Source organism: Diceros bicornis, chromosome 3, assembly GCF_020826845.1.
Source record: "Diceros bicornis minor isolate mBicDic1 chromosome 3, mDicBic1.mat.cur, whole genome shotgun sequence".
NCBI lineage: Eukaryota > Metazoa > Chordata > Mammalia > Perissodactyla > Rhinocerotidae > Diceros > Diceros bicornis.
This window is the reverse complement of record NC_080742.1, coordinates 9,843,695-9,869,674: the sequence shown is the minus strand read 5'-3', so window position 1 is coordinate 9,869,674 and position 25,980 is coordinate 9,843,695. Positions and strand designations below refer to the sequence as shown.

Sequence of the window (25,980 nt, the reverse complement as noted above, 5' to 3'; positions counted from 1 at the left end):
TTATTACCTCAGAAATGGTCCAGAACTTCAAAAGCATTAAAACAGCAAACTCTTAAAATTAATATTGCATTTTACCAGCAGATGGCATGCCTCACTCAGTTGTCTATATAGGTGTACCTCTGAACAAAGGTTTTATAAGTAAGACACAGAGATAGGATGTTTCTTTCAGATTATAGAATTAGCTTTGAGGTAAGTAGTCAGAAATCGAATAATCAATGTCCAAAGAGATACATTCCAGTAAACCTTAGTTTGTGCTGGTGTTGATCTTGGGGGGACTGACTTTAGTGGGGAGGACACAGCAGCATGGACAGGCATAGGGGCTGGGGTTGGCAGTACTTGGAAATATCTTCTTGGCCCTGGGGAAGAAAGGTTAGAAAAGGCTAAAAAGTTGTCAGCGCTCCAGCTAGAGGGCTGATCTTGAATCTCAGCTGGACTTTAGGCAGAAAACGCATGTCCCGGGCCATGGTGACTGAGACAATTGAGGACTGCAAAATCAGTGGGCACAGCTTGGAGCTCTGAGCTGAGATTTGTAGGCATGATGATAAGCACATGATGGGGGGATATGGGTCTGAATACAGGGACTGGCTCGGAAGGGAGGCAATGGTAAGCCTGTGAGGGAAGGGCCTCTATCCCAGCAGCCAAACAGAGCTGGGGCTGAGGTCTGTGTCTTAATGAGTTCCACCACATAGTCCCCATCCTGTAGGACTGGCTTGGTCACACACTTTGGCCCTGAAGCCAGAGTTTCTTTGATTGCCCTACTTAGGCCCTCTATCCCCCTCCCAAGATGAGACCTGAAGATTTCTTGGTTGGATCCTAATGCTTTCCAGCATCCCCTCCCTGAATCCTGTTCCCTGTAAGCACATGCCCTGCAGGAAATGGACAGATTTCCCAAAATATGCTCTGCTCTATTTTATGGCCCACTTTCTGGACTTGTTTGGTGCCCTTTCCTTCCACTGAAGTGGGTCCGCTGATACTGATGCTTCCCTGAACTGTATCTGCACTTTCTCATCCCTTGGAAGCTACTTTGGATGACCTCCAAAGGCAATTTTTTACACCTTTAATAAAGTGAGAAAGTTGACTAAGCAATTGTCCATGTGATTTTCAGCTGCTGAAGTATTTCAGTGACATAACGAATATTTGAAATTATTAGAAGACTAAAAATGTTAATGAATTTTAAAAACCCATTCCTTTAACAACAGAATTTTAGATATCCCTCAATACCATGATGGAATTTTATTCATAATACCATTTTTTGCTTAACCTCAGTTTTCTACATCTCATTTTATTATTCATATTATTATAATTTGTGATATTTGGGATCAGCCCTCTGGATATGAGTCTTGTCAGTTAGCTAAAATTAATTGCTAATATAGTATGCTCTTTTCAAAATATATCACTAATGGTATCCAAACTTGCCATTATAAAGGGGGTTCTCATCTAGATATTATAGCTACATATTTTAAGATTATCTAGTTATAAAACTAATCTCATACAAATATTGCAGCTAAATATATTAGACTTATGCTGTCTGACCCTGTAAAGGCAAAATTACACATCATGGACTTTGTTACTGCCATTAATTACCTCTTAAAAAAAGTTTCCTTACATTTTAGTAGAAAGAGACCTTTCTTAGGTGGAAGAGTAAATACCGCAAGATCTTTAGTTGTAATCAGCACATTTTCTCTTAAATACATTTGAAGTAAAACAGAAAAGACATGAAGACATAGAAATTTTGGGGGTTTAAGGCTTCAAATAGTGTATTGATGACAATTACAGAAGTTGACAAAGACATTTTGCTGCTTGACACCACCATTTTATAGGTTGTGCTGACAATGTAATGGTAAAATTTCAATATTTTTATGATTTTTATGATTGTCATACTGTGATGGCCATAAGGATGTGAGTCACAGACTAACTACAGAGACCATATCCAGACACTACGCTCTGAAATCTACTGCTACCTTTGCACCAAGACCAGGCTGCCCATGAGTTGCTCCCAGTCGGTGACTGAGTGTGCCGCTATATTAAGGCAGAGAGGGAGACGAGGGACTCCTTGATGGCTGGCTTGGCTCAGGCTCCCCCATCGCCTTGCCAAACTTTCCTTAGACATTGAGGCAGTCTGAAATGCTTCCACCCAACCTTCCTTCCCTCTTCTCTTCCATCTCTCTGACAGCTCTCTCAGCCTTATTGAGCTCCCTGCCCATTCTCTCTCACAGGCATTTCCTCTAATAGAATCCTTCCACATTTAATTTAATTCCATTTTGGCACCTGCTTCTCTGAGGACCCAGACTAACACACAAATAATCAATGAAATAGTTTTCATGTTTGCATATCTGCATGGCTTAAAACCATACTACGTTCCATCTCTCTCTCTGTCTCTGATAATATTTTTGGAGTATTTTCTAATTATAAAAGTAACACATGCTCATTAGACAAAATACAGAAGAGCATTGATGTCTTGCACTCTGCACTCTTTTGTGCTCCTTTTATTTTCTGGTCCTGAGAATTCAATAATAGTAGAAAATTATTTGTGTCACAAAAATCCATCCTACCCTGGCATGCGGAACCACATTTAAAAGTTCATTCCCAAAGTTATTGGCAAAATAAACTCTGATACATGCTGCTATGCAGATGTGAAGAATGAAAATGCAGATGTATTTATTTATGTGGAAAGATATTCATGCTGCATTATTAAATTCATACACTCAAGCAGAAAGCCTGGGAGGATTCACACCAAAATGCTAATTTTGACATTTTGGGTGCTTTTGTTTTCATTTTTTCTTTTTGTTTATCTCTGTTGTTTGAATAATAAAAAGGGGGACTATTTCATTGCCATCCTGAGGTGAAGTGTCTCCTTTGGGGTACTGATGTTAAGGTAGATACCCTATTCTAGGTGCTCCATTGATCTGGAGAACATGACATTGCTTGCTTATCAGTTAAGTCACAAAGTTGACCATCGACTAAAATTTTTGGTTGGCATGCCTGTCACTGTGACATATCTCTCAGGGTAAAATGCTTTTCAAAAACTGTTTTCCTGGGGCCAGCCCAGTGGTATAGTGGTTAAGTTCACATGCTCCACTTTGGCGACCTGGGGTTTGTGGGTTCAGATCCCAGGCAAGGACCTATGCACTACTTATCAAGCCACGCTGTGGCAGGCGTCCCACAGGTAAGGTAGAGGAAGATGGACACAGATGTTAGCCCAGGGCCGATCTTCCTCAGCAAAAAGAGGAGGATTGGCAACAGATGTTAGCTCAGGGCTAACCTTCCTCACCAAAAAAAAAAAAAAAAAAGTTTTCCCATGAAGAAATACAGTCAGTACCAGCTTTTATCAGACTACACCCAGGAGCAGAAATTTGTTCTCCTATTGCTCTTTCTGTGGTGATAAATGAATATTCTAATAGACCGGTTTTATGTTTCTGAAAAACCAGTGCACTTTGGCCTGGTAAACCAAAAGTGAGGAACTCTGGGGGCCCAGTTCTTTCTCTAACTACCTGTGAGACATTAGACAAGGCCTCACGCAGCCTTTCTCCAGCATGCCGGATTATGGCTTCTGAGATCCCATTCGACTTCTTCATGCCATGATTCCAGATAACCATTTCTGCTTTTTGAGTGGGTGATAACGGCAGGTAGAGATTTGTGGTAAATATGTGCCCTTCTTTTTTCTTCAGAGACTGGTTCCACCAAACGGAAGCCCCCTCGAGCTAGCTCAAGTAAAGGAGTTTTGCTGTAAGTTTGCAATAGACAATCTTATAAGCATCCAAGGCCAGAAACCAAAAGCATGGTCAGACTGCATTGGTTTCAAACCAGAAAGTAAGAAACTAAGGCTATCTAAGTTCTCATGTGTCTTAAAGGAAGCCTGGACAGAGAGAAAATCTATTGGCATTTCTGCTACATCCAAATTCTTTGGTTTCTCTAGCTGATCAGTTATATTATTAAACTTGACTCATTGAAAAACATTGAGGAGGTTGCACAGGCTTTCCCCAGAAGTCAAAAAATCTATATCTATCATCTATCTATCTATCTATATCTATCTATCTACCTAGTTATCAATCATCTATCTATCACCTATATATCTATCATCTATCTGTCTATCATCTATCTATCTATATCTATCTATCATCTATCTATCATCTATCCATCTATCTATCTGTCTATCAATCATCTATCTATCTATCATTTATCTGTCTATTGACTATACACCCTTTGAGGTGCTCAATCATTCATTCCCCAGCTGCCTGGAATGTTGGGCGTGTGAAGAATGTTGTCAGTGATGGCTTACAGATGAAGACAGGAGCTTTGCCCAAGATGACATCCAGTTCCCAGCTGAAATTCATAAAAACTATGGGAAGGAGGAGTTGGAAAGTCAGTACTTTGATACATCTATGGCTCAGGCATTCTGGAGGATAATTGACAATAGGATCAAGAACTTTCCTTGCTGCGCATACTTGGCCCAGCAATGCTACTTAAATGAATGTATCCCAAAGAACTAATTATGGATGTGCACAGATATTAGCCATCAAGATGTTTATTCAGTTATTCAGTATGTTCTGTTAGGAAACAACCTAAATCCCTAATAACACCAGGGTTTGTTGAGTAATGCATACCATGGAATACAACACAGCCATTATAAATGAGGTTGCATCAGCTTTATTGATGTGAGAACTAATCTCAATGAAGGGCCGAGTGAAGAAGGCATGTTCTGAAATTATGTATAATAGGCCCCTAGTTTTATTTTTTTCAAATCATTATATAAATGCATAGGAAACGCCTGAAAAATTATATACCAAAATACTAGCAGTGATTACCTCTGCAGAGTGGTGAGTGGGATTAGGTAGGATTTTAATTGTATTATTTTTTATTTTATACATTTTTGAATACTTTATAGAAAAAACACATTTACTGTATTATTGAAAGACCAACAAAATCATTTTAAAAAATAAAGGCCGGGGCCGGCCCGGTGGCGCAAGCGGTTAAGTGCGCGCGCTCCGCTGCGGCGGCCCGGGGTTCGCTGGTTCGGATCCCGGGCGCGCACCGACGCACTGCTTGGCAAGCCATGCTGTGGCGGCGTCCCATATAAAGTGGAGGAAGATGGGCACAGATGTTAGCCCAGGGCCGTCTTCCTCAGCAAAAAAAGAGGAGGATTGGTGGATGTTAGCACAGGGCTGATCTCCTCACAAAAAAAAAAAAAAAAAAAAAAAAATAAAGGCCTCCAGCTGTCCTCAATTATAAAATGTGTTGATAAACATATTGCAAAATAAATTATTTTTTTCTCATTAAAGTAACTCAACTTTCAATTAATTCGCATTTCAGACATAGAACCTTAGCTTTCTCTTCCATATATTTTTATTTACTTCCTCTCACATGTATTTAAGTGGAGAAAATATTTAAGTAAGAAAAATAAATTTTTGGCTCTCACACAAAGGCCACTTCCATAGTTAGTATATAACTCAGTGTGGGCTGATGTTCATTTCCAACTTTTTCATAATAAATAACCAAACAGTGGCCTAGTTAATCTTTTATCAATTAATCAAACTGATGAATGTGCCTAATTAAGTTTTTGTGTAATATTCAGCATATGATTTCAGTTAAATACTCAAAGTAAATAGTGTTTAAATTTGTAAAGTCATCTCCAAACTCTTCTTACATTGTTTCACACTTTAAAAAAGAGGTTTTACTTAAATGTTTTTTCCTCCATTTCTGTGGAGAGTTCCATTTCTAACTCCCCTCCCACAAAGAATTCCTACTATGCTAAGGAGGTAAGCTAGGCTACCAGTGCCTTTTAATGGTCTTTCCTAAGTTTCTTTAGTTTAGATACTATGCTTAATACCTATCTGTCTTTCCTTAAGGGCCAAAGAGGTTTGGCTTCTGTACAGCAGAAACACACACAGGGTATGTTATTGGTACCCTTGCGTGGGTCCATCTACTGGATTCCTTTAACTCCACTGCCTTGGGGTAGCAATGCAGACAAAGTTACACTTTCAGAAGGAGATGGGTGCCTGTGCTAGCATTCTCATTAACCCTATTTCTCCACTCTCCCCTGGCTTGCCCACACACCTCACTTCTATGTGCCAGTGGCTGCAGAGATGAAATGAAATTATTTGTTTAATTATCTTGTGTGACTGCAACATGTAACTTACCCTTTCTCTGAGGAGCAGGGACAATGGTAAATCTAGAGGAGAAATTACTCGGAAGCTTTCAGATTGTTCCTCTACATCCTTGAATAGTGGGTGACCATAGTCACCTTTTCCAGGCACAGACCTGGTGTGTGGCAGCGGTGCCATAGCCGGCTGAGACCAGGGGATTTGGATCCTGGCCCTCCTGCCTCAGCCCATGGCACCCTTGTGAGCACCAGCCTGAGAGAAAATTCTCTCAGGTTTGGCATCAAGATACCTAGAATGTCCTGGGAAGTAGCATGAGCACCACACGGACAGGTGTAAAATATTTGGGGTTTGACTAACTTGTACCCAAATCATAAAGGAGAAACAACCTCTGTTTCTGGTGCCACTTCAAGGGTACTGACAAGAAGCATCACGAGTGTAAGATCAGAGCATCTCTACCCAAAAACAAGTCTTTAGGCACTGTGTGTGTGCCTTTCCCTTTTATTCTTTTATCATTGTTATTATTTTAGTTTTTAGAGTTTTCTGGCTGAAAACAGAGTAGAAAGGCTTCTTTGTAAAAAAACTCATTACAATTTTCCATATCCTACTTTTCTAGATTGTTCAGAAATCCCCTTTAGTCACAAAAATTCTCCTGCCAACCGTAAACACATAAAGATCTTTTAAACATTCATTCCTCTTGCTTTCTTCCCTAGAAGCATTATATCTTTGATCACATTTTAAAATATCACTAACATTCTAACAGAAGTCAAAACTGAAGTAAAATATATTGTAAAAGAAAAAGTTAGGTGTTCTGTTTGTAATATGGCATTTATTTTACAATGCACATATTAGGTCAAATCGTAGAACAAAAGCACATTTTCCCCACATGGAGGTCTCGTAGAGGATGCACACAGGCTACTCTGAATGCAATAAGCTTTCCCACTAGCTTTCCTATACCTTCCCGACCAGAGGACATACCTACCACTATGGCTTGTGGTGGCTTAAAAAGAAAAACTGAAGCGTATCATTAAGAAAAATGCTGCGAGATGTGTCTAGGAAGAGTACCGCAGTTGTTAAGGCAAGGGGTGTGTGGCCTTCCGCAGGCGGTCTGGGCCACGCCTGGCCTCATCCTCAGAGGAAGTCTCCATTTTGGAAAGCAGTTAGCTCACACTTTCTTCGGGTTTGCTCTCTTTTGGGCGCTCCTAGCTTTAATGTTCTTCTTGGGGCTGGCTGGTTTGGGAGCAGGCGGCTTTCCCTTTGGTTTCGGTGGATTACTACGACTGGTGCGCCCAGCTGTTTGCTTCTTGTCCTGGACTGTTCTCTGCTGTTCCTGCAGCCTCTCTTCCCACTGCTGGGAGGCAATTTGTAAACATGACTATCAAATACATCTCACCCCTTTATGCTGTTAAACCAATATCCGAATTAATTTTTTCACTGTAATATGCTAATCATGACAACAATTATAATAGCTACCCTATGTTGTTGAGCACTTATCATGAACCAGACGATTTGGAAAGTGCTCAGTAATATATGATGAAGTCTTGACATGCATTCATTTCATTGAAACTCACAACAGCCCTTTGAGGTGGACACCATTGTCAAGACCAGGAGACAAGCACACGGAGGTTATTTGTAGAAGGTCACACAGCTGATGACTGTCAGTGATGGGATTCAAATTCCCCAGTCTGACTCCAGAGCCCAAGGCCCTAACCATGCAATTTTTCCCACGGGCCCTATAATGCAACATTCCCACACAGCAAAGCTTTCTAGAAAGGCTCTGACATGGCGAAAAGGAGAAATTTATTCAGCCTCACTAGGAAGTCAGGGGTGTCTTACCACACTCATGGGTTCACCTAATTCTCTTACATCCAGAGGAAGATAGAAGCCCCACCCACATCTACTAATCCTCAAGAGTTAGCTACTCAAAACTGATGTGAAAATGAGTCATTCTGGATAGTCAAGTTTCTCTGATAGAAAAAGATTTACTTTCTAAATAGCTGCATATAAGAAAAAAATGAAAAAGTGAGTGCACTTGAATAGACATTGCTTTTTATTATAACACATATGTCTCCACTTTGTTAGAGTATATTTCAATCAGGAAAAAGTTTGAGGATGACCACAGGCCAGGCACTGTTCTAGGCACCAGAAATACAATGAAATGAAAAACACTGTCCCCACCCTCCTGGGGCACAATTCCAGTCTGCTCTAAAATAATCAACTCATTGCTGTACATTGCAAACACATGGTGATACTTTCATATTCTTATGTTGGAGTATTTGCTGCAAAAGTGAATGGCTCCAACAGCTGTGATTCTGGAAAGCTTTCTTTCCTCTCAACAATCTCAGGACTTGCCTTCTACATTGATGCTTCTAATCTACTGTAGTCTTGGAAACCAGATAACCAATCCTGCTAGAATCTTCTGCCCAGTAAGACTGAGCATGCTCCTGAGCAGCTCATGGGTTTTTAGCTCAGATCTAAGAGTCGTGTTTGGTTCTGTTATTCAGAAATGCACTGACTAGGAGAGGCTGTGTTGAAACTACCTTCCCCATAAGTCAGTATCAATATTCCCTCTCCTCTTGCCCAGGAATTTTTATTCATGCAAACTAAGAGAACACAGGTAATAGCAGTGCCTCTTATAAATCTGAAAAAACAAATTCTCCTGAATAAATCTAAACATATTTTCAGGAGAGGGGATGCTTTAAAAATTTCAAACCAATGACCTGATTTCTTTAGTTCCGGTATGATTTCACATCTCTGGGCAAAAGATTATTCTAACTCCTCTAATTGAATTACCAATAATTCTATGATGTTACCACTAAAACTATAGGTTTGGCCACAAAATAATTACTTTTAATTTATTTATTTTGACGAAAGCCTTAAAATTATTTTAAATACAGGGAAAGATTCTGCTCTGTACAGTGTCAGTGTGAGTTGCAGAGCTAGGTATTCACACCCCTACATGTATGTGTCTCTGTTAATCCCACTGACTATTAATTCTGCTCAAGTATCTGACTGTTGGGTAAAAAAATTAAATGTAATACAATAAAGAAACCAAAAAACTAATTTAATCTGGAAATAACCAGTAGATCAGTACTGAACACAACCAAATTGATTTTGAAGTTAAAAATTCCAAGTGAGAATAGCTATACCCTTAACTACCTATTCAAAAGACAAATTCCACTGTTATTGCTGGCTCTTATGACAGCACAGAGATGAAAGAGTGTGAAGAATTCCCAAATTCTATAAAATTTCTTTACATGCACTTAAATCCACATTCATAGTATTGCTAATTATACTTACTACGGATCTTTTACTAAGTTGATCTCTCCATTTTTCAACTAAACAATTTTCAAGAAGCATCATCCTGAAAAAAATAATTTGTCTTAATAAGCAACTTCTGATTATGAAGGCAAAAAGTTTAAAAATACAAAAAATTATAAAAACCAAAATTCTTCAATGACCCTTAGCCCCACAACCAACTATTTCTGTTTTATTGACATTTCCTTTCATTCCTTCTTGTACTTGTATACATATATTTAGATCACATTGTATATTTAGTCATACTATACATTTCCTTTTATCATTGTATTATATGTATTTTCTGATATAATTAGAATAATTCAAAGAATATAACTTTAATATCATATAATATTACAACTATGGATATCTGTAATATATTTAAGAATTTCTCTACTGTTGAACCTCCCTCGTTTGCTTAGCTATTATTACCAGTGTTTCATTGAATATCCTTGTGTATACTGGTGTGCACTGTCTTATTATTTCCTTAGGACAGATTTCTGAAAGTAGACTCACTGAGTCAAAGAGTATGTATTTTTTTTTTAAGGTTTTTCAATGCATAGTGTCAAATTGTTTCCAAATGGTTGACTCTTCATTCAGTTGACTAACACATTAAGACTAGGTAAAAATGGAATCTTGTTTTTATTTGGATTGGAGAATTAAAGAAGTGAATATTTTAATGTTTACTTACTATCCGTATTTCTTCTTCTGGAATTTGTCTGTATAGATTTATGCACACGTATTTCTTTAGTGTAGTCTTAATGTTTTAAATATTAATTTATATGAACTCTTCATAGAGTAAGATTACTATTGTTTTGTCATACCTGTTGCAAGTATTTTTATTTGTTTCTCTCTTTCTATTTGCGATTTTTATATACACAATATTATGTCATCAAATATGCGTACTGATATTTTCCCTTATAATTTCCTACATTGCTTGTATCTTTAGAAAGTATTTTGCCATTCAGTTATCACATATTTATTTACCTAATTTTATCCTCTTTGATTAAGTTTTTAAAACACTTATCTCTTTAATTCATTTGAAATTTATTTTATAGTACAGTATAAGGTTAAAATATGTACTATTTTTCCAAATAAAAATATTTGCAACATTTACCAAATAATATTTTCATTTCCTATTGATTTGCCATATTTCCTTCATAATATAAGTTCTTTTATGCATTAGAATCTGTTTCAAGACTTTTCCTCTGTTTTATTTATCTACATGTCTACTCTTGCACCACATGGATTTAACAAGTGTAGCATTACACCAGTTTTGCATGTCTCAGTAGGCAGATTTCCTCTCACACCTCTTATTTTCAAAATCTCCTTTACATGCTCTTACTAGATTATTCTTCCAAATGATCATTAGCATCATTTGTGCAGACATAAATACTAATCATCCAAAAAATTTTTCCTGGATTTTGATGAGAATTACATTAAATCTATAAACTAACTTGGGAAATATGACAGGAAAGCTGTTATTTAATTCACTTAGGATCCATTTATCTGTCCAAATAGAATTTAATGACTAGCAACCTGGTACATCCCCAGAACTGCATTTAGTACTGCAGCGGATACAAGCACCATGGAAGAGACGAGCCCAGAAACATTCATTCAACATTCACTCATGCAGCTGCTTTGGAGAGATGACATGTAAGTAAAAGAACAGCTGTAAAGCCAAGAACACGAGGCGATTGATGTGGTGCGAGGAGGGTACCCAAGTACTGAGAGGCACAGAACAAGGAAGAATTCAAGCGACAGCAGTTCAAAAGGTGGTTTTTTGTTTTTAGTTTTTGAGAAATAGTCTTGAGCTACATCCAGAAGAAACAGATGAGCATTAATGGCAGAGAATCAAAAGGAAGAGTTGTTATATAAAAATGAGTAATTCTGCTAGAGAAGTGTATTACAGCAAGTTATCAGGCTCCTCCTGGAAGCTGCGCTGAAGTGTTAGATTTTTATGTTATAAAGAATGTACTGATATATGAAAAGAAGCCAAGGAAAGAGGTGTGGAGAGACACCCACTCGTAGCTAGAGATCTGAGTATGTGTGCGTGTGCACGTGTGTGTGTGTAATACTCTAGCAAACAAACATTGTAAACTAAGTGTATATAAGGAAAACGTGTGGAACTGTAGTCTCAAATGGCTATCTTTACTTGATCTGTAAGTTATTAAAGAGACCTTAAAAAAATTCAGTATTTGCCACACTAAGATTGATTTGAATGATCTGATTTCACTCAAAGTAATTTATCTGCCTAGAAGTTTTTGAAATCATTTAACGAATTCTGAAATTGATTTTTAAAGATTCCATTCAAATGTTCATACTTCTATTTTTCCTTCATTCTATGAAGAATTAATTGATGTTTAGGATATATGATATTCCAACAAAGGCATCTATTAAAACTGCTTTTTTTGTGTGTGTGTGAGGAAGACTGGCTCTGAGCTAACATCTCTGCCCATCTTCCTCTATTTTTTGTCTATGGGACGCATCAGTCCGTGCCCAGGATTTGAACCTGCAAACCCCAGGCCATGGAAGCAGAGCATGTGAACTTAACCAGTACACCACTGAGCCGGCCCCTAAAACTGCTTTTTAAAACGCTAGTGTCTTTTTTTTTTTAAACCATGACTGTGGAATGGGATTCACATGTTTGTAAGCCGTGTGCAGTTTCCTCTGTCCCTCGGTGCCTACCGTGAGCGCCACTCGTAACACATGATGAGAACGTCCTGATGGGGCAGGATGTGAGGACACTGGCAGGAAGAATTCGTAATGAGCGGGACTTGAGTTCGAGGGATGGGAGAAGAGGACTTGAAGATCTCTTTCACATCCACCACTGTGGTCACTTCGTTGCAGCCACTCCTCTGCACCGCTTTTATTTTGGCATGAATGACTGCAATTTAAAAATCGATATAAGTGTTGTTGAAGCCTTTGGGGAAAAATCAGGATGGTGTATTCATGCCAACTCCTGAGCCTCTCTTAAAGAATCACTCCTGTAATTATGGTCATGTCCAAGCTGCCCAAATGCAGGAAAAAGCCCACACAATCATACGCTAAATGTAAGCCTCCCATATTGTCAACATTGTCCTAAAGGTTCTGAATCAGGCTGCTGGATAGGAAAGCAAATGGACAAGCACGCTTAGTCGGGGTTCTGCCTTTGGGTCGTTCACAGCTCCTCACTGGGCTACAAATAGGGTTTGAACAGAGAATCCTTCTCAGCCTTTGTTGTTCTTAGTGCCTTTGAGCCCATTTCAACGCACACAGACTGTGTACAGCAGAGCAGAATCCTGCCCCGTCTTTTGTGCCATCGTCTTACCTTCCAGTGCTATTTCAGACAGCGCTCTGCTGCTATTCATAGGATTTTCACGGCCGTAGGGTTCTCAGCCCTAAAATTCTATAATTCTAAAATTAGCTTTTTGTTGTTATTGCCAAAAACATACCAGGAAATTTAGTTATGTAGAATGTCAATAAAAATTTCATAGAAACAAATATTTGTTTATATTCTGCTTTGTGATGATTTGAAGTGAGAATCATATATTCTCAGATTCAGAAGCCACCTTAAAGTTTGTACTGGTGCTTGAACTTCCTCTGTTCCAGAGGAAGTTAATAGAGTCATAACATTTTGGAACTGGAAGGAGTCTCTGAAGATCACTGTTCTCAATCCTTTAATTTCCCAGACTGTCAAAGCGAGGTCTGTGGTGAGGAGAGGTAGACTGTTATTACAGATGGCTGTTAATGTCAGTGTGTCTGGTCACGCTTTAAATTCTGGCTTTTTTGGTCCCTTGCTATTACTGCCTGCTGTGGAGTTGTAATCAGCCTAGTACGGATCTCCCTTGGATTCCATCTGGGGAAGCTGGTTTACGAAGGAGCCAAAGGATTTAAATAGAAAATCGTTTCATCACCAAAGTAGTTACGAGGCATTGATGCCCCAGAGGACAGCATGACAGTGACACTCAGATTAGTAACTAAGACCAGAGAGTGTCAGATGAGGGACTAAGTAGATCAGATTAAGATGATATCTATATAGAACAGGTTTAAAAACACAACAGCCAAAAGCGACTAGAAAAGATAGTGTATTTCTTTTTTGGTTGACTTACCCACATTGGCTCTGTATGATTCTTAAATCTGACAACTTAAATTAGAGGTTATTTTTTCAGACTTTTATATTGCCATGATCTTCCTATTTTCATGTGTAACATATAATATAAAGGTTCTTATCATATAAGATTTCAGTTTGAAATATGGAAAACTAAGTTAGCAAATAAAATGAACATTTTTCCCAAAAGCGTTTCTGTTATTTCAGCAGAAATAATTTAAGAAATGCAAAGAAACATAAAATAGCCTTAATAGATAATTTAAAAGAACATATTTTTAGTTAAATTTACTTTCAAATGATGACAGAATTAATTTTACTTAAAACATTCAAAATAGCATGATTGACTTATTCTTTGAAAAAAGTGCTGACTCGTTCTTTCAAATAAGAAAGAAGAGGGCATTTAAGCTATGTCAATACTTATAGTAGTAGGGTCTTGTGATTCACATAGTCCCACAATTTCTTTAATACGTTAAATATTCATAGCTATTTATAAGTAAAAATATACGTGGGCAGGTCTTAAGGCCTTGGCCTCTGGGCCTCAGATAATCAGCTCCGTGGATCACTCACCCATCCTTCCTGCAGCAATGAAATCTTAGGAAGAGAATGGGTGAGGTGTGCCCTCCTGCCTGAGCAGCACCTTTCACCAAGACAAGGAAATGATGTCAAACTTCTAATTTGATCCACAGCACTGTTCTCACCTGGGTAATTTACTTTGTTTTTACTTGATTTACCAAGAAAAGTAAGAAGTTTTACAGTTGTTATTGTGCCATCTAGGACCCACTAATTAACTAGAAAAATCACCAACTCTTTTCTTTACTTTATGACCAGCAGACTTGGCTTTGCAGTGTGCCAAGTCCCCAAGTGAATGTGTCATCAGATGACTTACCGTAACTATAGTTTTTGCTCAGGTAATTCGCCAGGGTTGGCTTCACCTTTTTGCACTTGCACTTGTCTAAAGAAGACAAAAGAGAGCCAAAAAGTTGGAAAAGGGTTCAGAAATCACTCTAAGGAGAAGAAAGCAAGGGAGCCTTAAGGATAAAGAACTCACCGGGGCTTAGGCGTTTACAGTCAATGTCAAGGGGCCGTTCCTGTACCATCATGTCTGGCGTGATGTCTATCCACTTAACATCTGAAACACACATAGGGCCACGTGGGTGTGGTCAGTGACTTGGTCTGTTCACCCAGCTGGAATAAGGAACCCTCTGGAGACATAAACTAACACAGCATCATAAAAAGTAATTCTAAATGGTAGAAATGGCATGTGATTGTCGACTGCTCCCTTCATATAGACATCCCTGGGCTTAGCAAAGAAGCCTTGGGTGAGACTGCCTATGTAGCACAGACCGATGTGAACGCACATCCATTTAACCTGGCTGATACAGACAGGCAACCCAGATAAATTACGTCATTCCCTCCCAAATCCATTTTAAAATGTTGATTTTCCAGGTTGACAGTTTACACAAAACAACTAGAACATTTCCAAATCCCCACCTCATATTTTGCAGTGCAGAAACAGTCCACAGCTCCATAACCCCAAACAAGCAGAACTCTCTATCATTTATATAATCTAAGCAATAAATATATTTTTTCTTTTTTTGATGAGGAAGATCAGCCCTGAGCTAACATCCATACCAATCCTCCTCTTTTTGCTGAGGAAGACTGGCCCTGGGCTAACATCTGTGCCTATCTTCCTCCACTTTATATGGGACGCTGCCACAGCAGGGTCTGATAAGCAGTGCCTCAGTGCGCGCCCGGGATCCGAACCTGGGCCGCCAGCAGCGGAGCGCACGCACTTAACCGCTACGCCACGGGGCTGGCCCACAATATGTTTTTCCTAAAACTCCAAATTAGAGAGGAGTTTTGATTTTCCCCTTCACTTTACTTCTCCTCCTTCATGTTTTGGGCAATGGTCTGAGGTATAACTTCAGAAACCACACTAAAGCAACACCATAACTGCTTTAAATGTGCAGCAACCTGGGTCAGGGATAAGAGAATGCGAAAATATTCTTAGGTTTCACTTCAAGAAGTGGATTTAAACCTGCTTCTTCTTCCCAGAAAAGCAGCAAAATGACTAAAGAGTAAAGAAGGAAGCGGAAGCTGAGATCCAGTTAACTAAGATGCCACAGACGTTGGCTCCTGGTCAAAGACCATGAAACAGACATCCCAATTTTCCAGGGTGACTAAATTTACAGATTGCACTCCTGGTGGGGAGTGATGACTTCGACCGCTTTTTCAGAAAGAGCTTTCAAGAGCTAACACTAGATGGAGAATCCTGGCGGGATTGTTGTAAGGACTAAATGATACATGTAAAGTGCTTAACACTGGCTCAGAGCCCCCCCAAAACCCTATATACTTGCTTACTGCTGCTGCTATTATTATTCTGTTATTACTGTAAATGAAAACGTCCCCAATGGCCCCCTTTGTAGGCACCCTCCCACCTCCCCCACCCCCCCACCTCCCCCTTTATGGGACACGGTGTTCTTCAGCTCCCGGAAATTCCTGTAGAGAAACCACACTCTTCCAGAAGTCAAGTCACCAGCCCCTACCAAGTTCTCCAACCCTCCGAAGTGGGATAGGAGGCTGACCGACCACCCGATGGCAGCTGTAGGTGTGGCCGCCGGGACAGCCAAGTGTGCCTCCTTACCCCCCTAGGTCCTTCCTTGGGCCTTACCGTCCGGGAGGTCAGTGACGATGGCCTCAGGCGAGATGCACACGCCTCGGTCATAGACAGGCAGCTCCTCGCAGGCCAGGCTCTCTGGCCAGCTATGGTTGTACATCTTCATGAGGGGCTCGCAGTCGTCGCGCGCGCGCTGGCACACGGACTTGCACGGCTTGATGGGGTCGTGCAGGAACTCCAGAGTGCAGATGGGCGCGTACATGGCGCAGAGGAAGAAACGCAGCACTGCGCTGCAGTTCACGTCCACCAGCTCCTCGTACTGCTCGATGGCCAGGATGGCGTTCTCCTGCGTGCTGTGGTGCAGGTGGTTGGGCATCCGCGTGATGTTCCAGGGCATGTGCCGGCACATGGGGATGCGCACCGCCTCGCAGGGCGCGCCGCGCACGCCCAGCGCCAGGCGCAGCCACAGGCACAGCGCGGCCAGGACGGAGAGGAGCATGGCACTGCCCTCCTGCGCCGCGACCCCGACAGGCAGAAAGGGCCCTTCTCTTTCCGCCCCCTAGTCTATCCCTCTCTCTTCTCGGAGGAGGAAGTCCTTTAGGGCACAGGAGAGGTTCTCTCCCCAAACGCCCGTCGGCAACAATGAGGGGCCGCGGGGGCCGGCCGGGGATATCCGCCGTCCGGCGTACAGAGCTCGAGCAGCGCCAGCCCTCAGCCTCCGGGGCGCAAACCCGCCCTGGCAGTTCCAGTCCTGGACCCGGCAGCTCGGAGCGCAGCCAACCACGGCCATTGCGGGACCCTATTTATCCCGACACCTCCCCTGACGTGGGCTCCAAACGCTCCCTTGGCAGCTGCCGGCGCGGCGCGGGCTCCCCCTCGGCTGCCCCACCCCCAGCCCTCACTTTGCAGAAGCAGTGACATCATCTCCTCCGGGCCACAGCCCTGGGCTGGAATCCTGCATTCCACCAAAGTCCCTCCTTTTTAGTCTGGCCAGTCCTTTTTCTTCGGATCAAGAAAAAAAGCCTCTGGCAGTCGTTTTGGTCACCGGATCCAAGGGAGAATTTCAAGAGAGAGAAGGACGCTCTTTTGAGTCAAAGCTGAACTTTGCGCCTTCTTCCTTATAGGTTCCTCCAGTATGGAGTTGGAGGGAAATGGAAATTTCTGCTGCCCTTTAATTCAGAAACACACTTGCTTTCTCCAGTAGGGGGCAGGAGAAGGGCTGAGTGGTGAGACTATTGGGTGAGGCCGGGGTAGAGAATGCAGTAACTGTTGAAACGGTATGGACACATTATGTAAGCAAACCACCCTCCACCCTACCCCAAGTTGTATGGAGTTTGTTTTTGTTATTGTTGTGGCTAGTAGACATTAGTTTGGGCTCAAGTTTTTCCAGAATGGCACTTGGTCTGTACCTGCTCCAGGAACAGAACTGCAATAGCACCTTCTAGTTTGAGAAATGTCTTCCATCAACCAACATTACTCCTTCCTTCTTCTAACTCCCTATTCCTCTCTCCAACATGAATGAAACTAGGAGAAAACAAAGAAAACTTTGGACAACACAATCTGAAAGATTTTCTCTCCCCTTCATGCCAAGTGATTTCCAACCCAGCAGCCTAAAATCTCGATTTTTGATGTGCTTGGAAACTGTTATTTAAATTGACTTAGAAGCTGGGTACCATGGAAAGTAACCATGTATGTTTTGTTTTTTCATTTATCTTATTTTTGTTAGGAAGAGATAGTAAAACCAACTGCTGGCTCAGCTATCCACAGAAAAGGGAGATTTTATTGTTGCAAGTGTACATCAGTCTTCAGGCAGTAAGATTTCTGGTATATGATATTCTCTTAGGGTGTTAGAATATGAAAACATGTTCTCTGAATGCTAATCTTTAAAAAACATAGTTTCTGGAAATCTGAACTTAAGGCAGACAGATTTTTTCCTCTCTAAAGCTTAGACCCACAAAGTTAGTTTAGTTTTGACCCTGATCAGGACTGAGGATGAAAACAGCTCACGGAACAAAGAGCACAACTGACATTTATTGAGCATTTACAATAGGCTAGGCATGCTGCTACCTGCTTCACATGCTTTGTCTTATTTTTTAGGGAACATGATTAAACATGGTAAGTTAAAAGGATAAATGAGACAAATACATTTCAGGATTCACCCAAGGAGTCCAGTTCTATTTAGGGCAAGCCCAGGGCATCCAAATGCAGTCAGGTCAACTAGAGAGGTATTCCAGTTTTCCACAGAACAGATCTCGAGTTCCAGTGATGCCAAGCCAGGCTAGTGAAGTATCAAGCAAAGGGGATAGCCCAGACGACATCTCGAGCCATTTCCAGCAGTAAAATCCATTGAGTCTAAACCCCCGGCCAAGTGGAAAATATTTTCAGTCTGAATTCCTACAAAGGAAAAAATACAGTTTTGAGGAACAGCTGAATTCCCTACCCCTCTCCTGCGAGTTGGTTGAAGAGGGCCGACTTGAAGAGGGCTCAAACTTCTGCAGCCAGTTTGAATCTGCTGCATTTGTTTAACTGTGAAGTACCAAGTCACAACATTTCAGGTGCTTGATGCTCTCAGATGGCATGTCCTTTAAGAAAGCGTGAGGACAAGTTGAGTCCTTCTCCATAAAGCTCTACTTAGCCCAGCAGGTCCATTGGCTGTCCGTCCCTAGTGTTTCTACTGAGGGATTCATCAGGAGATTCTGTCCACCAGCCTCGCTCTTTATGCTCTGCTTTTGCACTCAAGCCATTACCCCATACTTAACATTGATTTGCCAAAAGCTCATGTAACTGAGGAATTTCCCCTCGTCCGCGGCTTCTCTCTGATGGTTCCTTTTCAGTCTCCTCAAGGGCCTGCTTCTCTGCTCATCCTTTAAATGTCTGGAGTTCTCTAGTGCTCCATCCTCAGTCTTCCTCTCGCACTCCCCACTACTCCAGGTTTTCTCAACCTCAGCACTATTGACACTGATCATTCTTTATTGGGTAGGGGGCTGTCCTGTGCTTTGTGCGAAGTTTAGTAGCATCCCTGGCCTCCTCCCACTAGACACCAGCGGCAGCTTCCCTTCCACCCAGTTGTGACAATCAAAAATGTCTTCAGATATTACCAACTGTCTCGGGGGGGGGGGGGGGCTGCAAAATCACCCTAGGTGGAGAACCAGTGTTCTACTCTTTGCCTTCAATTGCCACCTAGATGCCAGTGGCTTCCAAACCCAGACCCCTAGCCCTGCTGATTTCTGGAAGTGTTTATCCAACTATCCTCTGGGTACTTCCACCAGCATATCCCACAGTCATCTCCAAGTCAACCCATCATAAACTGATTTATCTTCTTTCCTCACTCAGGACTGACCTCCCAGTGGCCCAAACCAGAAACCACTCCCACTGAGTCTAAATCCTTCTCTGTAGTTCCCAACTCTGTTCCACCCTCTCCATACCTACTACCACCACCTTAGCTCAGACAGTCAGTATCTCTTCTCTGGATTAGGACAGCATTTTCCTCCTCCTCCTCCGTGCCTTCTGCCTTGCCCTACCCATTCTCCAAACTGACAGCTGAGTGAGCTTCCTAGGGCATATATCTGATGATGCCCCTCCCTAGCTTTAAATTTATCCATGGTTCCAACTGCCCTTGGTATTAATAACAAATCTTTAAAATGGCTTTCAAGGCCCTGAGTGATCTGGCCTGATTACCCTCTGCCTTGTACTTGAACTCCAACACTATACCCATTTCCTCTTGAACTCGTGTCCTTCATCCAGGAATGTTCTCTCCCACTTTCCCCTGGCTCATTCTTCCTCAGCCTTGAAATGCAGATCAAATGAAAAAAAAAAACAACAATAAACTTGGAAAACAAGTCATTTTTTAAACAACTGCCTTCATTTTTCTTGATTCCATATTATAGATCCTAACCTTACAAAAGCGTAAACCCAAATAACTTCATCCTTGAAGACGCTAAACTCCCAGACACGAACCTCTAGGCTTGTGGTATTGGCAGGTGATGGGTGAGGAGAGCAGTTTCACTGCGAGTGTCACCTTAATGCAATGTCCCTGAGCCCTACACCCAAGGACAAGGGTCTATCCCTTAGTCCCCTAGGCTCCATACTGGGAGTAGGGGCTGGGAAATGGCCGTGATGAATGACTGGTATCATTTCTTCAGGAAGGGACTCTTCTTTCCATTTTTAATTTGGAGGAAGAAGGTGGTAATTTTGACAAAGGGGCAAGGTTTGTGGGCACAGCAAGGGCAGCAGCACTGCTCTCCCAATCTCGACCTTGAAATCGTCCCCCAATGTGGTTACCTGCCCAACAGAACACTTCAGTTCCTAGAGAAACATATCCCTTCTCACCGTCCCCTCTCCCTTTAAAATCCGGATGCCCTTCAGGATGCTAGTGGCACCACTGCCACTGCATTTCCTGTTGGCAGCAGAGAGCAAGTGGAAACAGAAGCCACCGCGGGCAGCGGCCCCCTGCAGAAGTAGCTCCCTCGCGATTCACCAGAGCCTTCCCAGGCCCCTGGGCCCGCTCCCGGCCTCGCGCGTCCTAATCCCAACAGCTGTAGAGGCCGCCGCGGGGACAGGCAGCAATTTCGGGGACCACACTCCGGCACAGTGCGGGGGAGCCACGCACCACCCGCGCCTGGGTCGCCCTGCGCCCAGGCGGTTCAGCGCCCCCTCGGGCTCGGGCTGGCCTTCCCGGGGCGGCGGGCGCGGCAGACCGCGATGCCGGGGCGCGCTCCCCTCCGCGTGGCCCGGGGGGCCCTGGGCGCCTGGCTGCTGGGCGGCCTCTGGGTCTGGGCGCTGAGCGGGCTTTGCGGCCCGGGGGCGGCGGCGGCGCCGCGGACCGGGGTTGGGGTCGGGGCCGAGGGCTCCCCGGGGACGCCGCGCCCGTGCCAGGCGCCGCAGCAGTGGGAGGGGCGCCAGGTGCTGTACCGGCAGAGCAGCGGGCGCAACAGCCGCGCCCTGCTCTCCTACGACGGGCTCAACCAGCGCGTGCGGGTGCTGGACGAGAGGAAGGCGCTGATCCCCTGCAAGAGGTATGCGGGCACGGGGTGGGCGGCCGGGCGGCCCCGGTAGGGCGCGGTCTCGGGCGCTGCGCGAAGGCACTTGATTTCCAGCCCTTCGTGGCGCCTCCTCGCTGCCAAAGAGAAATTGTGCAAGGAGGGTAGCTGGGGGACAGCATGGTCGGGGACTGGGGACGGCCGGCCGGCGGGCACTCTGTGACACCCAGCGAGGTGGCCAGTAAAGAATGGGGCAGGGGCGGGATCGCACTGCTGGGCGCCCCCATACCCAGGTTCGCCCCGGTCCGCACGCTGCTGAGTCAGGCCTGCGGCTGGTGGAGCCCCCTTCAGCCTAGGGCGTGTCTTCTGCACTATTTTCCCTCTTCCAGGAGCCATCTGCCAGGGAGGCACGCAGTATATATATTTTTTAACAATTATTTTTTTGCATTTTAGAGGAATATGACGACACTACAAAAGGTGTGGGGAATCGATCAAAGAAAATGTTACCCACAAACTGATCACCCTGTTACAACTATTAAAAGTTTGGTCTATTCCCTTAAATTTTTTTTTTTTTTTGAGGAAGATCAGCCCTGAGCCAACATCCCTGCGAATCCTCCTCCTTTTTTGCTGAGGAAGACCAGCTCTGAGCTAACATCTATTGCCAGTCCTCCTCCTTTTTTTTTTCCCCAAGGCCCCAGTAGATAGTTGTATGTTATAGTTGCACATTCTTCTAGTTGCTGTATGTGGGCAATGGCCTCAGCATGGCCGGTGAAGCGGTGCGTTTGTGCGCGCCTGGGATCGGAACGACGGCCCCCCCAGTAGCAGATCGTGCGCACTTAACTGCTAAGCCAGGGGGCGGCCCACCCTTAAAATTTTTTAAAGCAACTTTTGCATACTGTGATCAAAAAAACATATATTATCTGTGTCTTTTTTATATAACTTGACAGCTTCTGTGTTCTTATTTGCCATTTTATTAGTTGGCCCCGTATCTGTTTTTAATGGCTGCAATATTCCATAGGCCGGCTATGCTATTTTTTTTTTAACCACTGGTCTGATAGTTCACCTTTCCACATCTGTTGTGACAAAGAATACCCTCTTTCTGAGACCTCATCTTCCTTCTGACCCCTTCAAGACCTGATTGCTGTTTGGGATCACCACTTGTCAGTTCCACAGCCTTCCTGCTTCTCTGTGTGTTTCCTCTCAGGGTTGTGCTGCCTCTGGGTACGGTATTTGCATCATTAAGAGGTGCCATGTGAATGTCCATAGGTTAAAGCTCAGTGGGCAGTGAGATCTGCAGCAAATCTTGATATCATTTCACCTAAAAGCATTTGTTCAAGTATCAGGCAACTTGAAGAAAGTATGGAAGTGTCAGAACCTTTCAAAGCAATATATTCAAGAGTGCAAGATAATACATTATGGAAAGTAAACCTTGAGTGCTGAGGAGACCCGAAGCAGCTGAGTCATCATGGGCGACTGGGAGTATCCGTGAGGCCTTTCTGGAACATGAATGCTTCTGCTTAGGTCTCAAAGAACATAATAATAATAATAATAACAACAGCCAACGTTTCAGCACTTATTATATACCAGGTGTGGTGCTGAGGACTTTCCATATGTTAGATAATTTAGTTTAAATCTCACAACAACCACTTAGTGTAGGTTTTATGATCTCTATTTTACAGACAGAGAATCTGAGGTCTGGGGAGATTAACAACTTTCTCCAGGTCACACAGCTGGGACATGAGGGAGCTGGGTGGGTTCTGACACCTATGACATACCAGGCTCTCATCCATCCATTCATTCACTCATTTAAGAAGCATTTTTTTGTGTCAGGCATTGTGCCTAAACAGAGTGGGGTCCTGGGTTTCAGGGAGGTCATAGTCTGGGAGTGCAGTAACGTAAATAAAACTTCCCCATACAGTGAGATGAGGGCTGAGCTGGGCGTGATGAGAGCACCTCAGATGGGCACCTAACCCGGGCTTCCTGGAGGAAGTGAAACATGAGGGAGCCCCAAAGCCCCTGCACGAGCTGACCAGAGGCGGTGTGCAGGGAAGACTGGTCCAGGGGGTGCGGGTGTATTCCAGCACATCCTGGCGCAGACAGGGCTGGGTATGCCAAGAACTGCAGGCCAATCACTAGTCGGACTGAAGCACGGAGTATGATGGATGGGGGAGCCACTGAAGGACTTTTAAACAGTGGAATGCCATGATTGGATAATGGAAAGACCACTGGATGTGTTGTTGAGAGTAAAGGAGAGCAAGAATGGAAACAAAAACATGACCCAGGAGACTTTTGTAGGGATCCAGGTGAGAGATGGGTGATAGTGAGAAGGGATGCCCGAGGAAGTATTGAAGAGGTTTATTGAAGGACGTGCAAGTGATTAGGTGGTATGTGGCAGGGGTGGTGAGGGAGAGGGAAGGGTGGAAGAGGAGGCTCCCATCTTTGGCTTTTGATGGCCTGGAATAGATGGTGACGCTGTTCCCTTTGATAGGGTTTGACTTTCTGCACTTCTGATGAGGGGTCAGTTGCTGCTCTTTGTGTCATTGCTGTGCAGGCTGGTGCAGTCGTGGGGAATTGATGAGTAGTCGTGTTGCAGAGGGACTGGAGTGGCCCAGAGCACACTGCGGAAGCAGAGTAGTGTGGCCAAGAGAAGGATAGGGTTCATCTGCCAGAGGGAGTATGTTCACAATTTACGAGATTAAGCTTTAGGGTCAGACCAATTTGGGTCTGAATCCAGATTCCTAATGTGGGTCTTTCGGTAAGTTACTAAAGCTTTCTGAGCCTCAGTTTCCTCGTTTACAAAACAGGAATATTCATAATGCCTAATTTATTGGATTGTTGTGGGATTAAATGAGTTCAAGGGTATAAAGCACACAGTGCAGTGTCTGACGCAGTGCAGAAGGTGCTCAACACGTCCCACAGTTGTCCCCGCCACCACTGCCATCATCACCATCCTGGTGAATTTCGCACAGCCCAGAGACTGGCTGCGAGCCCTGGGGCTCAGACACTTCATGCTCAAGGGCCCTTCTTTTGGGAGCTGACTCTGTAGTAAGCAAGATCAGGTGCCAAACTGTATATTTCAATGAGTGCTGTAGCTGGCATGGGGTCTAGAATCCTCAAATTCACAAGACGAGGTCATTCTCTCCCTGTAGGCAGAACTATGTGGGCAGCCAAATTATAATCAGGAGGCTGTGAGCAAAGAGCTGGAGCAAATTCATTGAATCTAATGATTGCCTGCTCTAGGCTAGGCTGTAAACTCACTGCTGAGCTTTCCATCGTGAATGAGACAGGCCAGCCCAGGGTAATCAGGCCCAGATAACGTGATGCATTCGTTTTCACCACAGACATGCCTCGTCGCTGGTTCTATGCTGTGCCAATGTGGCTGGTCCAGGCTCCCTCCCTCTGCACAGAGCCCTGGTGGGTACTGCTCAGGTCTCTCTTAGCAACCCTTCTTCTATGTTTCCATGATCAATTAATATGGTCTTGAGATGTGGGGCTTATATCTTTAGTAAGGTCATGGCCAAATCTTTCTGGCCTAGAAGCTTTTTTGTCCCCATGTGGTGATTTTTCATTTCTCTGCGCTGATCCATCAAGTGTCGATTTCACAGTTTAACTTTTAGAAGGCAATTTTATTCCTTTTCTTTCCAACTTCTTGGCAACGTTCTGTCTCAGAGTTGCATCTCTGGCCCTATGTCAGATGTAGAAAAGAATGTTTAGTGCATAAATGCATTTTTAAGCTCTTTAAATGTAGATTTGTTGGAACAAACTCAGAAACTTTTTCAGGTATTAGCAGTCTGGCCAGGAAACCAGATGTTATTTGAAGAAAATATGGATGGATTGTCTCTTCACATTTATTAGTAAGTTGAGAAGTACATTTTAGAATTGGATCAACTTCTTAAGATTTTTATTTTGCATCCAGATAGTTATGGAAAATCTCACTGATAGTTACTGTGAATGACTAGAATTTTCCAGGCTTTCTTTTCCATGAGATGATGGAAAAGATTAAATGACTTTACAAGCTTCAGATAAGACAAGCCTTAGCAGAGAATGAGAAATATTAGTAATTGATACTATTTTGTTTTCTGGTTCCAACTATCTTTCCTGACTCCTTGATTAAACTCACAAGTGTTACAGTTGGAAGACTGAAGGAAAAGCAAGAAGATTATTTTCGTATTTCAGTCAACATGTTGAACTTTAGGGTGAAGCATGTAGATACTGAATGAATTTTGTTAGGCCACCAATAACTTACCATTCCCACTTACAAAAGGAAGCTTGGGTGTTGCAATTAATGAAGCCCACTGATGTAGAGTGAGCAGAGCAGCAGTAAGAGAATATGCATTAGTAATCAGGGATAACATCTTAGAAGACTGTTCAACTTCCAATCCTACCTGTTTGGGGATTGTTTGGTAAGAGATGAGAAGAAAAAATGTCTTAACTGGATGGCAAGTGGATTCTTGTTCAAATTCTGATCAGTTCATGTTTGTCTCGGTTTTCCCAGAGTATTCTATTTCTTGGAGAACAGAATATCATCTCTCCTCTCTATTTTCACAGAAAACACCTAGTGTAGTGGAGAAAGCATGGGCGTCCATTCAGACAGTCATGGGATGTCAAAACATGGCTTCTGATCCTGGCTTCACCACCGCAAGGTCCTTAACTTCTCAGAATGTCAGTGTTTTTCATCTTTTAATTTAATTTTAATGGTATCTACAACGTGATACTAAATAATATTTAGGCCTTCTTAAAGCTGGGTACAGACAAGATTAAATGATACCACAAAAGCACTGATTGCGCTTTTATTATATCAGTCTGATTCTTGTTTCTACCACGATGCAGTGAACTTGACATAGATTCTAAAATTTTTCTCAACTTGTTTCTTTGTGTAGATAAATTCAAAGTTCTTTT

At 42.9% G+C, this 25,980-nt stretch overlaps 2 protein-coding genes across 2 annotated transcripts in view; one reads left to right on the top strand and one right to left on the bottom strand.

Moving 5' to 3' along the window:
• Positions 1–6,581: 6,581 nt before the first annotated feature.
• On the bottom strand, positions 6,582–16,950 carry SFRP4 (secreted frizzled related protein 4). Its single transcript, XM_058523076.1, has 6 exons — positions 16,157–16,950; positions 14,534–14,614; positions 14,372–14,437; positions 12,084–12,282; positions 9,399–9,462; positions 6,582–7,449 (listed from the first exon to the last, which is right to left on the bottom strand). Exons 1-6 carry the CDS (start codon positions 16,599–16,601, stop codon positions 7,264–7,266), a joined length of 1,041 nt encoding a protein of 346 aa, XP_058379059.1. The 5' UTR covers positions 16,602–16,950; the 3' UTR covers positions 6,582–7,263.
• A 3,583-nt stretch (positions 16,951–20,533) lies between these two features.
• EPDR1 (ependymin related 1) overlaps positions 20,534–25,980 on the top strand; it is a 28,626-nt gene continuing 23,179 nt past the window's right edge. The window contains exon 1 of the mRNA XM_058523065.1: positions 20,534–21,117. Within this exon, the coding sequence (XP_058379048.1) occupies positions 20,804–21,117 (314 nt within the window). The 5' untranslated portion in view covers positions 20,534–20,803. The remainder of the gene's footprint in view (positions 21,118–25,980) is intronic.

Excerpts from the sequence above, each read along its gene's own strand:
- SFRP4 (XM_058523076.1), bottom strand. The coding sequence starts at position 16,601 with ATGCTCCTCTCCGTCCTGGCCGCGCTGTGCCTGTGGCTGCGCCTGGCG. Across the intron at positions 14,615-16,156 it reads CGTCACTGACCTCCCGGACG|ATGTTAAGTGGATAGACATC; the intron begins GTAAGGCCCAAG and ends TGTGTGTTTCAG. Across the intron at positions 12,283-14,371 it reads GAGCAAAAACTATAGTTACG|TCATTCATGCCAAAATAAAA; the intron begins GTAAGTCATCTG and ends TTTAAATTGCAG.